This window comes from Microcaecilia unicolor, chromosome 4 (genome assembly GCF_901765095.1).
Source record: "Microcaecilia unicolor chromosome 4, aMicUni1.1, whole genome shotgun sequence".
Classification (NCBI taxonomy): Eukaryota; Metazoa; Chordata; class Amphibia; order Gymnophiona; family Siphonopidae; genus Microcaecilia; species Microcaecilia unicolor.
The window spans coordinates 292,335,292-292,351,029 of record NC_044034.1 but is presented as its reverse complement, the minus strand read 5'-3'; the positions used below and the strand labels follow the sequence as shown (position 1 = coordinate 292,351,029).

The 15,738-nt window shown below is 43.4% G+C and overlaps 1 protein-coding gene across 8 annotated transcripts in view; it reads right to left on the bottom strand.

The window, feature by feature from the left end:
* Positions 1-2,901: 2,901 nt before the first annotated feature.
* Positions 2,902-15,738, bottom strand: part of PAX8 (paired box 8) — a 144,163-nt gene continuing 131,326 nt past the window's right edge. For 4 of the 8 annotated variants that reach the window (XM_030201694.1, XM_030201699.1, XM_030201695.1 and 1 more), the window contains 2 exons: positions 12,119-12,208; positions 2,902-4,685 (listed from right to left, as the gene is read on the bottom strand). In XM_030201694.1, coding sequence (XP_030057554.1) covers positions 4,609-4,685; positions 12,119-12,208 — 167 coding nt within the window. In that variant the 3' untranslated portion in view covers positions 2,902-4,608. The remainder of the gene's footprint in view (positions 4,686-12,118; positions 12,209-15,738) is intronic. The other 4 variants (XM_030201696.1, XM_030201700.1, XM_030201697.1 and 1 more) reach the window with 1 other exon arrangement.

The window sequence follows — 15,738 nt, the reverse complement described above, 5'->3', positions numbered from 1 at the left end:
ATATACCACTCATACGGAAAATGCAGACCGCCAACAATATGAAACAAGGGATCATATCATCACAATTCTCATGCAGAGCCACAAAACACCCTAATTCATGTTTAATGTGGGATAAAATGCCATAAATAAGTAAATAAATATAAACTTTTAATGTTGAGCACCTGATTCTCAAAGTGGACATATTCCAATCACTATAATGAAAATAAAATGATCTTTTCTACCTTTGTTGTCTGGTGACTTTTTCTGATCATGCTGGCCCAGTATCCGATTCTGCTGCTATCTGTCCTCAGGTGTCAGTGCAGGTCTCTTTGGTATGAACTGCTCATGTGCAGGTCAGGAAGTCATCCTCCTTAAATATCTCCCTGGCAACCCAGGACACCTCCAGCTAACCCCCCCTGCTCTCCCAGCAGTAAGGTAAACAAATTAAACCATAAACCTATTTCTACAACTGGTTACACAAGGCTAGAGACAGCTTTCACTGCAGCTCCAGCTGTGAGGATGGAGGTAAATCAACAATTTAGACCCCCCAGAGCAGTGGGACTCCACAGCTGATCCATCCTGCTGCAGCAGGGGAGGCTTAGCCTCCCCAAGCCTCTTATACCAGACGCCTATGATTCCATGCATTTACTGCCCTTTCTGTGAAGATATACCTTCTGATATATCCCATTTGAGTCTGATACAATGATCTCTCATTTTAGAAATTCCTTTTCTCTGAAAAAGGTTTGCTTCTTATGCATTCTTTCTACCTTTCAGGGATTTAGTACAATTATACCCCTAAGCTCTCCTCTCTCCTTTACAGCTTACAGATTTAAGAACCAGAGTCTCATTTCATAGCATTTTCGGTGCAGACTATTGATAGTCCTTCTCTGGACTACCTTCTGACTTTTAAGACCTACTCTTTAAATATGTGAAATCCAGTTTTGGATAGTTAACCTATCCCAAAATCTAGACATGAAAGTCACCATCTAAACTGATATATCCCTGCCCCTGGGGGAAAAATAAACCTGTAGGTTAGGTGCAACACGTGTAGGTTAAGCTGCTTTCCACATGTAGAGGGAGGATCAATTTTATGAACCTACACATTTAAAAAATACACATGGAAAGAACCAGAGTTTACATGTGTGTGCCGTCAGTCACACCTATAGATTGCAAAATAGCAGCCTAGTGGTGGCACATACACCTGTATGGATGGCGTAATGCAAACTTACACATTTATCTTCTGATCCCCCGTGGAGTCAAACCTACCCCTCCAACAGTAACCTCCCTCATGATTATCAGCCCCTCCCCATGAACCAGAATCCTCACAATTATCACCCCCTCCCTAAACCAGACCCCTCTCAATTAGCAGGCCTTCCTGATCTGATTCCCCTGCCCCCCACCATCAGCACCCTCCTCCAGAGTCACTCTCCCCCCATACTAGACCAGCTGTTCCAACCATTCCTACCCCTCAGGATCCTCCATCCACTCTCAGGGCTTACTTGGAGGGCATCCTGGTAGTCTAAGGATTGGAGATGGTAGCAGTCTCCCTCCTTTCCTGCCCTATTCAGCTCCAGCACAGAAAATGGTATTCATGCCCTTTAGCAGTAGCACCATGAGACAACCAGTGGGGGGTCAATCTTCCATATAAGGGCCTGCTAATTGAGAGGGGTGTGGTTCAAGGGGGAGGCTGATAATTGGGGAGGGTGTTGTATGATGCAAGGGGGAAGGGAATGCTGATCATGGGGGGAGAACAGTCTCATGAACGAGTTATGTTAATGTGCCAGTTTGGGCAGGGGATAAGTGCAGCCTAGCCTGAAATGGGAAATAGAGGTGTAAATTCTGAAGTGCGGAATAGACATGTAAAAGTCTGTCCCACCATGACCCTGCCTACAGACCACAGAATTCACGCCCCCTTTATGACTAAACGTGGATAGGACATACACAGATAATATCAACCTTTCTAAAATGGGATTTTACATTTTATGTATGTTGGTATTCGTGTTTGCATGTGCTTCTAAAATTATGGGCCTCTCAGAGTATGAAAGTGATAAATATAATAGCTAATAAGAGCAAGGAAGCCTTAAAGTCTGCCTTATGATCCATCCAGACTTCATAGTCTCCTAAGATTACTTCATGAGTCTTTCTCAGCTTGAATTGTCAACATGGGTAATCAAAGAATGGGTTTTTCTTCTTGTTAACATCATTACTTTCTATAGTTACAACACATCTTTTGCCATTGAAATATCTGCCATTTCTGATCGTAGAGTGAGTATTCGAAAAGACTTCTCCAGGAACAACCTCATAAGGTACCCATAATTTAGAAATGCCATGAACTGGTGCTGCCTGCCAAACTTCCCCACCAACACCACAGCTCCACAAACATCAACACAGTCATCCTTGAACTGAAGTTTGTTAGTTGACCATGTTGTGAAGAAGGCTAACTCTGGAAGAAGACAGAAAGCTGCCGAAATGCCATTGTTTTAAGACTACATTGGGAAAGTACTCTTAAGACAGCAGTTACCTTATGATTGTGGGCATTGAGTGACAACATGTTACTCTGTTTCAGCGCTGATTCAGATAAGTGGTCAGTTGGTCTATTTTGGGAGTTTTAAATTGGGTGACTGAATAATATTTCTTTGAGTTAATTCATAATTGTGTTTGATTACATTTTTGAGGGATTAAAACATTTTTGAGAGCAGATGATGGAGAGTTATAGAAATGGTTGGGTCTTGTAATGGATTCATGGCCCATAGGAAGCCCTATGATCACTATTAATGAATGAAATCTATCATTTAAAAGTAAACAACTAATTTAAACACAAAATATATTTAAAATATAAAAAATCAGAATACCTCTATAGAAGTTCAACTTGTCATACGTCATGGGTTTTTTTTTCCACTTTTTTGAGTGGACTCATTTGTTCATGCTAATCTGAACACCAGTTGATTGATCACATCATCAGTCAGGCTGATCATCATATCTATGGACTTCTTAATCTTGCTCTTCTTAGATAAATGGTTTATAACCCTACTCTGATCCATGTGCATGAAAGAACAGCTTTGCCAAACTCTGTTACTCCATTCCACCTCCCTTCAAGTCCTGGTAAAATTGCTCTGGATATAAAGATTTTTCTGGTATAGTGATTGAAGCACTGCATAAGTGTTGGATTTTAAGGACAGAAAGAAAATTTGATTTCATATAAATCTGAATTTTCAAAACATTTAAAACCCCAAGATTGTTTTATTGCAGGTTTCACATTCTTTAAAAGCACTGAAAAGGAAGTGGAGACAATTCAACATTGTGGGAAAAAAAGTTCCTTCATATGTCCCCGCATAATCACTGGGAGTGATTGGATCAACTTCCCCTCCCTAATTCCTTTACAATATTTATATAATTAATATATGTATTTGTGTATACACATACACAAGCTCTATGAAACCTGATTGGACCTATATACAATAGCTCACACTTTTAGATACGCTTGGTTTGGTTGTCACCACAGCTGGTCATTTCAAGTTACTCTAGAGAAGGTCACACTTGTAACCATATGCTCTTCAAAACAACACAGATCTTTATAGTGAGTCAGAAACAGAGGTGCAGGAGACAAATTACAGGCAAAATACCTGATTCCCCAAGGGGGGTCTCTGGTGTTTTAGAAATGCAATGAATGAGTTTCCTGGAAACAGTGCATCCTTCTCAGCCACTGGCTAATGGAGCACATCATAGGCAAGTCCTCCAACAAGAGACATGCATCTGCCTTGCCAATCCCAGGAAGAAGGGTTCTGCTTGACAACAGAAAAGGATGAGAACTAATTCACTATATGGTCAGATGGGAAATCCAACATGAATTATTGCCTAGGTTATGTTAGTCAGGCCTAGCCTTAAGTCCAGTTGGCCCTTGGTTAACACCATGGGCTTAAAACAAAAGAGAAAATTCTGAGGTAAGGCAGCCAACCATCAAAAGCAATTTTGAAAAGCATTTTTAGCATGTGAGGTGGGTGTTTGAGAGCCACGTCTAAAAGTTCCATTGCAAAGTAATACATTGTATAAGGGGGCTAAAATATTTGGCTCTCCCTCCAAAAGTAGGAGACTTGGCTACCTTTCTTTGATTACATCATGGAAATGAAGAATTTCATTAACCTTTCCCAAATATCTTTCAATGTTTTTTCAGTCTTAACTTTAAAAAATTGATAAAACTGTTTTGATGATGAGAAGAAGCTGGTAGAATCAGTCTATGCATTCCACTGAAAAAGGTAGGCCTGACTGTTTACATTATGTGCTGCCTTCCAAGTCAAAAGACCATTTGTGAGAAGTCCATTCCTATCCTGATAAATATCAGCATTATCAGGTCGTTGAATGTTGAGTCTCATTTTTGACTGCTGTGGAAGTACTACAGGTGTGTGTTTTGGCTCCATAAAGTTTAAAATAAAGTTTCTCTTGTTTTAGTAGTCTCCCAGGACATTGTCGCCATTACCAAGATCATCATGTTTATCATTTCACGCAGTGACTTTGTTTTAAATGGTGTGTAATAAATAAAGATTCCTTTGTTTAAAATTCCACAGGCCTGTCTCAGCCTGACTTTAACTTCCCCCTTGTTCTCTGTAGTTGCTCCCATAGTTTCCCTGGTAACTACAGGTGATCATAGGCTGCAGCTGCAGTAGGAGGTGCAGTGGCTCTTGAGGTGGAGCTGTAGTAGAACGGAGAACCTGAGAATTGAATAACAACAGAAATCACTGGATGGAAATATTATCCTAACTACTCTTAATGGCATCTGCAACATGCTAGGACACTGTCAGCTAATAAATTAATAATCTTGCAAATGGACTCATGAAAGATTAACCAAGGTGCGACCCTGCTCATTTTGTCTTCCCTTTTAATTGAAAGTGTTGTTTGTCCAGTTTCTTAGTAACATCCTTGTCTATCATTCTTTTATATGTTTAAGACACACATTGTTAGCTCTGATTTTAATTCATCTGTGTATCCAGAAATGTTACTAGCAGCTCAAACTAATGTTGTAGGCCAAATACAATAAATTGTACATTTTGATGCTTGTCTAGATTTGTTTACCGCAATGATTTTTTTTAATGCATGCATTAGGAAAAGTGCACTGAAGCTTTTCTTTGTTAGGAAATGGTGCTGAAGCTCAACACACATTTCTAATGTTCTGCTTTTCACATCAGCATCATGGTGGAAGAAGAGGATTTTGCTGGTTTGACAGCTGCAGAGCTGCCTATCTGTCCCCTCCTTTCTTCTTGTACCTAGGTGTCCTTTCTTTTCTTTTTTGTGTGAATATATTTCATGATATTTTTACATAGGGGGCGATATTCAGCCAGTGGCGGCGAGCGTTTTTTAGCCGCCTCCGGTGTTGTTTCCAGATATTCAATGCTAGGCTATGTCTGGGTACTGGCAGTGGACATCTAGGATTATGTCGCCTAAGTTTAGTAATTAAATAGGACCAATTAAGTGATGCTTATGCGGTTAAGTACTGAATATTAACACCCACATAAGTGCCAACTCTGCTCTCGGACTGCGCATAAAATAGCTAGCATTGAGTATAGCGGTGTGTGGTGATATTCAGTGGTACCAACCAGTTAAGTGCCACTGAATATCAGTGGATAGCCCAAAACAAGTGATTTAACCAGTCAGGAGCCACTTCTGGCTGATTAAATTACTTTGAATATTGACCCCCCCCCCCCCCCCCCAAAGTCTTTAGAAAACATGTTGCAATCAATGGCATAAACCATTTTCTCCCTAGTTTTTTCTTTTGACAAATTGTTCTTTCTTGAAAACAGGTGACCCATGTGTATGTTTTACCTGGACCCTGTCTTGTGTAATGCCTTCATGGGATTCTGAGAGGGGTCAGTATAGCAGTGTCCCCCAGCACCCTACATTGCTCAAATTCGTACTCACAAATCTGGTTCATTAAGAGAGGCCTTCAAAAACCTTTCAAAGTGTGTCTGCTTTGGAACAAAAAAAAAAAAAAGAAAGAAAGAACTGGGAGGAGACAGGGGAATTATAATGATTTTTTTTTTTAGTTTAGGTGCAAACTGATTTATGTAATTACTATGGCTGGTTTCAGCTGCTCTGAAGTACATCTCACCATTTTTTGAATTAGCAGTTCTCTCTTGCTTCTTTGGGCTTTCAGCTCAGTTGGAACCAAGGTTGGGGATCTGGTACCATGAGCCTTCATTCATAAGTATTTTATATCCCCTTCTAACATACTTTAGTCTACTAATTGTAATGAAAATCCTTAATCAGGTGACACATACCAAGGTTCTTTCAAAACCTTGAAACCACTTAAGGTCCCTAAATTGTCACTAGGTGCCACTATTGTACAATGACTCAGTCGTCTTACCTCTGCTCCCAGCGCAGAGGCTACAAATGGTGCTTTCTCAGTACCTCCATCCTCAGCCAATCTGGGAAAAGGAGGACCTGACCTGTGAAATTTAATACCAGGTTCCTCTCTCTGGCCATTGGGCCACCAACTTACTCACTAGGTAAATTTATCCTTGATCTTTTTCAAGCTGTGGTGTGTCACTGATACATCCAGTTTCATCTATCCATACAATCCTCACACAAAGCTCTGCAAGACCACCTTACAATCTGGTCAAATTCTATACAATCAGAAGTTCATCTTTGTCAGTGGGACAAAATTCTAGGCACTGGTTTCTAGGACTCTTACATGGGGGCTCTAGGCAAAAAAAGCACAATGAGCCTCCCATAATAATATACATTTTAAAACTTCTACAAATGGGGTCCCATGAGGTATTGACTGCAGAGGGAAACCAGCATAGGAGGAAGCAGCAGGTAAAAAGCACTGCTTGATGACTCTTGCAGCCAAATGGAGAAATAAATATGCTTTGGGAGCCATTGAATTAGCAAATCTGAGAGGACCTCCAAAACATTTGGGCCCTAGGCATGTGCTTTAATCTTACTTAATTCACTTCCAATTGAGTTTAGAAACTGGCTTCAAACTGCGATGTGAGCTGCTTTCAACCATCCTGGAATGCATTTAAAATGTTTCTAATGCACTGCAAGAAATGAAATAAGGGCTGAACTGCCTCATTGCTTAACTACTCCTACCTCTAATCATTTCCAAACACTACTAGACATACACAGCATAGTACAAAAACATGCAAGAGACAGTCCTTACTTGTCAGAGTTTATTATCTATTCAAAACAGACAAACTGGAGAAATAAGGTTGTAAGGAATTTCATTTAGTATGGGGTGTGGGGTCCTGACAAAGATATGCTTTCTTCATTGCATACAGTGAGTTCTGTATTTCAGCCTGTTGTTCTTATCTTTAATAAAATAAAATTTGGAACAACCAAAAGATAATGACATGGGTATTGAACAAGAGAATGAGGGGTTAAGATTTAAAAGCAACCTCAAAAAGGTGGGCTTTTAATGTGGATCTGAATAGGACCAGAGAGAGAGCATGACATACTGACTCAGGAAGTCTATTCCAAATATACGGCACAGCAAGGTAAAAGGAATAGAGGGTTCCTTTACTAAGTTGCGCTGAAAAATGGCCTGCAGTAGTGTAGGCGTGTGTTTTGGGTGTGCGCAGATCCATTTTCAGCATTCCTGCAAAAAATGCTTTTTAAAGTTTTGCCGAAAATGGACGTGTGGCAAAATAAATATTGGCGCATGTCCGTTTTGGGTCTGAGACCTTACCACCAGCCATTGCCTTAGTGGTAAGGTCTCACGTGTTAACCGGGCAGTAATAACCTACGTGCACCAAATGCCACTTGGCACGTGTAGCGGATACGTGCCAGAAAATAAAAATTATTTTTGGGACGTGTGTATCGGACGCGCGCCAAATTACTGCAAGAGTCATGCTGTAGCCGGGCGGTAACTCCAAAGTGGCACGAGTTGGGCACGTGTAGACGCTTGCATGGCTTCATAAAAGGGCCCCAGAGTCTGGAGTAAGTGGTAGAGGAGAAGGGTACAGACAATAGTGACTTAACAGATGAACGGAGTTCCTGAGGAGGGGTAGAGGGAGAGAAAAGATAGGAGAGATACTGAGGAGCTGCAGAATGAATGCACTTGTAAGTTAGTAGTTTAAACTGTTTACAGGGACAGATAGGGAGCAAATGAAGGGACATGAAGAGAGAGGTTATGTGGGTGTAGTGACTCTGGCAGAAGATAAATTGTGCAGCAGAATTTTGAACAAATTGAACGGGCAAGAGATGGTTTAGTGGGACACCTCTGAGAATTAAGTTGCAATAATCTAAATGGGAGATGAAGAGTGTGTGGGTAAGGGTTTTGGTAGAGTGTTCAGATGGGGGGGGGGGTACATTTTGGAGAAAGAAATGGCAGGATTAGCAATTAGTTGGATATGTGCAGAGGAAGAGAGAGGAGTCAAAGATGACTCCAAGGTTACAAGCAGAGGATACAGGGAGGATGAGAGCAGTGGCGTAGCAAGGGCGGGGCGGTAGGGGCGGTCCGCCCCGGGTGTCCGCGGGTAGGGGGGGTGCTCTGTCGCGTCGCTTCTCCTGCCACCGCCTGCCTTTTTCTCTTTTTTAAAAAAAATCCGTGCAGCCACGCAGGCAGCGCTTTGCGTCTGCCCTGCGTGTGCTGTGAAAGAAGTAAATCGCCAGCACTGGCTTCGGGCCTTCCCTTGATGTCCCGCCCTCGAGGAAATAGGAAGTTACCTCACAAGAGGGTGGGACATCGAGGGAAGGCCCGAAGCCAGCGCTGGCGATTTACTTCTTTCACAGCACACGCAGGGCAGACACGAAGCGCTGCCTGCGTGGCTGCACGGATTAAAAAAAAAAAAAAAAAGGCAGGCGGTGGCAGAAGAAGAGGGCTCTGTGGCTCTCAATGGAGGGGGGACGGGACTGGGTCAGGGGGGGAGCTCAGAGGGGAGATTGGAGAGGGGGTGGGGGAGTTCAGAGGAGGGGTGCTCAGAGGGGAGAAGGGGACTGGAGAGGGTGGGGGTGCTCAGAGGGGAGAATGGGGATTGGGGAGGGGTGGGGGTGCTCAGAGGGGATTGGGGAGGGTGGGGGAGCTCAGAAGGGTACTCAGAGGGGAGAAGGGGATTGGAGGGGTACTCAGAGGGGAGAATGGGGATTGGGGAGGGGTGGGGGTGCTCAGAGGGGATTGGGGAGGGTGGGGGAGCTCAGAAGGGTACTCAGAGGTGAGAAGGGGATTGGGGAGGGGTGGGGGAGGTCAGAGGAGGGATGCTCAGAGGTGAGAAGGGGATTGGGGAGGGTGGGGGGTGCTTAGAGGGGGGATTGGGGAGGGGTGGGGGTGCTCAGAGGGGATAAGGGGGACTTGGGAGGGAAGTGCTCATGGGAGAAGGGGTCTGGAACTGGGGGCTGAAAAGGGGCAGGGGCTGAAACTGTGGGGACTGGGGGCTTTAAAGGGGACAGGGAGAACTGGCTGGGGTTGAAGCTCGGGACTGGTGAGGAAGAAAAGGGCTGGGGTTGAAACTAGGGCTGAAAAGGGGACAGGGAAAGTGGCTGGGGGCTGAAGCCCAGGACTGATGGGAGAAAAGGGCTGGGGACTGGTGGGATAGTGGGGCTGAAAAGGGTGGCATGTGGGAGATGTGGGCAGGAACTAGGTGCAGGTGGAAAGAGGGGGCTGAAAAGAGGGGGGCAGAGAGAGGGGACAGACCCCGGATGGAAGGAGGGGGAGCGTGAGGGAGGGCAGACCCTGGATGGATGGGAGAGGGAGGGCAGATGGATCGAAGGGGCAGAGAGAAAGGGGAGATGGTGGGTGGAAGGGGGAGAGAGAAAGAGGGCAGATGGTGGATCGAAGGGGCAGAGAGAGAGGGCAGACACTGGATTTCAGAGAAAGAGCAAAGACAGATGCTGGATGGAAGGAAGACATTGAAAAGAAGATGAGGAAAGCAGAAACCAGAGACAACAAACTGTAAATAAAATATATATATATATATTTTTTTTGCTTTAGGGTATAGTATTGTATCTGTGTTTATGTGTTAATAAATGTTTATAAATAGAACATATAAATAAGGTAATCATTTTATTGGACTAATTTTTAATACATTTTGACTTAACTTTCAGAGAACAAAACCCCCTTCCTCAGGTCAGGATAGGATACTATAACAGCACTATACTGTATTGACCTGAGGAAGGAGGTTTTGGCCTCTGAAAGCTAATGTATTAGTCCAATAAAATGGTATTTTATTTACTATATTTGTTTTATTTCTATTGTTAATTTGTAAAGTGGTGATCGGATTTGTTAGTTTTTTCAAATTTACATCCACTGTCTTTATATTTTGCACAGTACTAGGGGCCATTTTCTGTTTCTGTGGTGTTGCATTGTATGCAGAGTCTGGCATCGGGAGTTCAGTTTAATTTTTGTCTAAATAGAAAGTTTATGATTACTTATTCTATAGTGGATTAGGGTGTATCTGTGTTTGTGAAAAAGACATGGCTTTCGGTTGGCATTGACTGTGCAGGATCGACGATCTGTACTAATCTGTCTGTTTTCATTTTACAATAGGTGAATTGATGTTCTAGTGCTCACTGTAGCGTTTAAGATGCTTGTGTGACTCGTAGAAATGACTGCTTATGGTATGGTAGAATTGCGCTATAGGTCCTGAGTGTTTTGTATTCTCGGTATGCCTAGTACTGGATTTGGGGGGGGGGGGGTGTTAAAAAATGACCGTCCCCGGGTGTCAACTACCCTAGCTACGCCACTGGATGAGAGTGTTATCCACAGAAATAAAGAATGGAGAAAGAGGGTGAAGTGGGTTTAGGGGGAAAGAGAAGCTTCAGTTTGGATCATGTTCAGTTTCAGGTAGCAGTAGGATATCCAGGCAGTAATGTTAGACAAGCAGGCTGAGACTTGAGCCTCGAGGACTACGAACAGGTCTGGAAGACCGAACTGAGCACTAAAAAGCACAACGTGGAAACTGATGAAGTCATACAGGGGGGCCCTGTGTACTAAAGTTCAAAGTTACTTCACAAAGAGCACTTTGCAAGAAAAAGAATGTAAGACACTTGGAGATATGCAAAAATGACAAAGTTCAGGCATTTTGTCCTCTTTTTTGCATAAAGTGCACTTTTGTAAAGCCACTTTGCACAAGTACACTCACAGTAGTCAAATGTTTATGTAAACATTGCAGTAATGAGCTGCTGCAATGCCAAATCATGCAAAGCATCTCTTTAATGTAAAGAAAAATGCAAAAAAAACAAGTGCACAGAAAAGATTTTGTAGGTCTGTTTTTGAAGAAAAAAATAATACAGCTCGAGAGCTGTCAGGGGAAAAAAATTGTCACTTTGTGTGTCAATGGCAGCAGTAAATTAAAGGGCTCTTCAGCTCGAATCTGAGGTTCCCCTGGACACCTTCTTCTGGGGAGACCCAACTTCCTGTTGGTCCTGAGGTCCTGACACCTCCTCCCCATTTTTAAAACATTTTTAAACAACCCCCCCCCCCCCCTCCAAAGCCTTGCCACTTAACTGTGGAGAGGTTTGGGTAGAGTCAGGTTGGATTACCCCATCCCATCCTTCCTTTCTTCATTCCTCTGCTCCCCCTTTCTGGTACCCCGATTCATCCCAAGGGTCTGAGAGTGATGAAGGAAAGAGTGATCTCCACTCAGCCCTCTCCTAGTGACTGTCTTCCTCTAAAAGGAGTCTCTGATCTCAAGCAGTAAGAGTCAGGTGGCCAAATGATTGCCCTTATTTGGAAAATCTGACTCCTAGAAGTAGTACCTCCTCTCAGTTAAGGGGTGAGATGATAAATCTATTGAAATCAGTCTGTTACTGGGGCCCAGCTATTCTAATATATGTCAGGGTTATTCATTGTGAATACCCTGAAAGCCAGACTTCCTGGAAAGTGGGAGAAGGATGGTGTCTCCAGTAGAGTTAAATTAGTGCTCTAGAATTTTTAGAAACATATGAAGTTTTGCAAAACATGTGAGTTCTAAAACATTTTAAAACATGCTCCTCCTTTTAGCTGTGGGAGAGGGAGGGTCAAGGAAGGAAACTCAACTGAGCTTACGCCATTGTAGCTATGTGTGTCATTTGCTAAAATTTGGGTGAATGATTTTCTAGAGGGCTCCACATTTGGCAAACTTGCTCCTTTAGTAATTATCCATACTTACTCTGGACTCTGTCCCTTCCCATCCCCCCTCTTGAAATGAAATCACATGCAAAGGTCACTTACTCAGCAGGCTGGAGTTGGGGAACCGCCAGGCTTCGCCATAGCTGGAGTACGGTCCATGGGCATAGGCATTTCCTGAGTAATCACTTCCTGCTAGAACAGATATGAAGAAGTTCAAGTTTATTGAAATTTAATATACCGCCCATCAAAGTATTTTCTAAGCAGTTTACAATATATAATCCAAATAACAAAGGGAATCACAATCAAGAAATCAAAGAGGAAAGGACAGAAGGTACATAAGTCCCCAACATCCACCATCGGGTATAAAGGCAAAGGACTACGAGGGATAGGCCTGTTGGAAAAATGGGTTTTTAAACCAGATTGAACCTAACAATAAATGTCTCTAACCAAAGCAGGGAAGGGAGAGCATTCCAGAAGGTAGGGCCCACAACACTAAAAATTTGGGAGTGAAAGAAATTACCAGTTATATCATGGAGGGAAGGAACCACAAGACTGTTAGCCTGTGAGGAGCAGAGTGTTGTGACAGAGACATAGGGTATGAGGAAACAAAAGAGGTTATGAAGGGATTTGGTCAGACCTCCACCATTGCTACCTGCTAGCCAGAATCCAGTCCCCAGAAATGGGGTTGGAACAGAGGCTGTTAATATCTTGAAGATGTTCCATTTCGCTGGCTTAATACTTTGAAATGCTTGTGTGAGCTTTCTATTTTTTTTTTTTTTGTAAATTGTTGTAGTGGAAAAAACAAAATCTAAAACAAATGCTATCTCAGAGTTGCAATAATCCCCAGATGCTGTAGCTGTGTACATAAACTTAAAATGGAGCACTAGAGATAAAATTCACTGTAGAGACTCTTACATTGCCTGTGCAAAGTTGCCATGTAACTTACAGTTCAAATCTGCTTAGGTTAATGGTTAAAAATCACATTTTTAACAGGGGGCTGCCACAAGATGATGGTTTCCATGGCAGTCCTTGGGTATGTTGCCAGTGCTGTCCCTGGCCATCTTGGGGGGGGGGGGGGGGGTTGAGCGACTTGCCTAAGGCCACAAGGTGATGCTGTGGAACTTGAGCCTGGGCCTTCCGGCTCCCAGCCTGCTGCTTTAATCATTGGGCTACTCCTCCACTCCCCAATAATACTGTGTATTAAACAATTCATCAAGACCATGGGTGTTTCCAGAGGTTGATTTCAAAGGCAATCATATCCTAATGTTTAGTGATGTCACCTCTTGATAAGAGTCTTATAGAGCTTTGTATTTTTTATTTTTAGTGCATGCCTACATAGTGGGGAGTTTTATTTCAGTTGCTGGCAATGTCAGCAACAATAGGGTGTCACAGTTATGTCGTTCAGGGCCATTGTTTTCAGCTGGCACCCTCACCAAGTTTCCTGCATAACACTGGGCCTTACTAGTTTCTATGGAACTTTAGAATAGAGAGTTGCATGAGGATAGAAATTTCACCTATTCCTGCCCATCCCCAATGGAATCTAACCATACCCACCATACCCGCTAAGATCCATTCCATCCGTGCCCATCCCACAATTAACCTCCTCCATCCACTCCTGTACCGCAGGAGTCAACGTTATTATTACTTGCTCTCAGCCCTCTATTCCCTCCCAACTCCAACAGCCTTTCATGGTGTGCAGGGTTGCCAAATAAAAAAAAAATTCTCACACAAAACCGTCAAAAACCCGCCCAAAAACCGCACACACCCCACCCTCGCCGTCATCAACCCCGCCCCTTCGGTCATCACCCCCGCCCCCGCCGTCATCAGCCCCACCCCTCCATCATCACCCCGCCCCCGCCGTCATCAGCCCCGCCCCACTGCCATTGCCCCGCCAAATACGCCAGCAAACCCCGCCCAAAACATCACAAACCCCGCCTCTGACGCCATTAGCCCCACCCCCCGCCGGCCGAAAAACCGCCCCAAAACCCGCACAGAAACAACAAAAACGAGCCCAAAAAAACCGCAACCCGCCGTGGGCAAAAGTTTCCCGCGGCGGGTTGCAGAAAACCGCCCAATGGGACGGGAAAAACCGCCCATCTGGCAACCGTGATGGTGTGGAACATTCATTGGTTGAATAGTGTTCCAAGCCTCAGTCTGATGTTCCAGCTGCCTCTCTCTGTACATTCCAAGCCTCATTCTTGCACTCCACTTGCCTCTCTGTCCATTCCAAGCCTCATTCTGGAGTCACCAAAGATTTGACTACACTTCTGGTCTAGAACGGGTAAAAGTGAATCAATTTTTTACTCTTTTCAAAAAAATACAAAGACTAGGGGACACTCAATGAAGTTACATGGAAATACTTTAAAAATAGATAGGAAAAATATTTTTTCACTCAACAAATAGTTAAGCTCTGGAACTCATTGCCAGAGGATATGGTACAGTGGTTAGCGTTATCCTGGTTTAAAAAAGGTTGGACAAGTTCCCGGAGGAAACGTCCACAGTCTGATATTGAGATAGACATGGGGAAGCCACTGCTTGGCCTGGGATTGGTAGCATGGAATGTTCCTTCTATTTGGGTTTCTGCCTGGATTGGCCTCTGTTGGAAACAGAATACTGGGCTAGAGGGACCATTGGTCTGACCCAGTATGGCTATTCTTATGTTCTTATGGGAATTCCTGTGCAACTCTCTACTTTCCATTTCCTTTCCATTTCTCTACCATTTCCAGTAAAAGTCCCATTATTTTGGAATGCCTGCATAACTGGCAACTTTCCCAGGCAACACTTGCAGTGGAGGGGAATGACAGGAGGGGAAGGGTTAGATTAAGTTCTGCTATGTCTCCTCCAGCATTTGCCTCCTCTCCTCCTGCCTAGAGGAAAACAGGAGGGGAGATAGGGGGAAATGACAGGCAAGGAGAAACTGAAATAGGGAGCAGAGCACAGGAACTCTTTTTTACCTTGTTTTGTGCTCTGTCCTCACCAGGATCATTCCCTTCCTGCCTGTTCCCCTCACACTGTTGCCTAGGAGAGGAGGAGAGGAGTTGGCATATGAAGCAGAGAGCTCTCAGGTAACTGGTAGTTTTGATTCAGAAGCACCCTGCATGCTAGGTTTTTGAGTCTTCATATCTGCAGTAAAGCTCTGAAAGCTGTGGGATTATGAGCAGGGGGATATAATTCTCATTTTATTTCTTCTAGTCTCTTCCATCTCTTTTTGCCTCTTTTTTCTGCTCTATGCTCCATTCTCTTTTCTAGGATTCATCTTGATGACAAAGCCGAGAGAGAAATGGTGAAATATATCTGAAAAAAGAGGACAAATATTTTTCGTAACTTTGAAAAAGATACTTTTGGTTGAAAGTTGTTAATGAATAAGCTTTGTATGAGGCTATCGGCTCTGTTTATTTCACTGTATATAGTGTATCACATATATTGGTTTCTCTATGTTGCCAGTTATTCGGGGGGATGGGGGGAGGGGGGAGTGTTCTTTAACCAAGTCTACAAGGTGCAAACTAACATAACATAAACTGTTAAATTTTACAGTGCTGCGTAACCCTAGTAGCGCTCTAGAAATGTAAGTAGTAGTAGTAATAACATAAACTGGGCCAAATAGTAAAAAAAAACATTTTAGAAATAAATTACAAACATTCTTTAGTCCTACTGGCTTTTTGTAACCTTACTAATCCCTCCTTCACTCCCTCAGTCTTACCCCCCTAACCATTACTCATGAT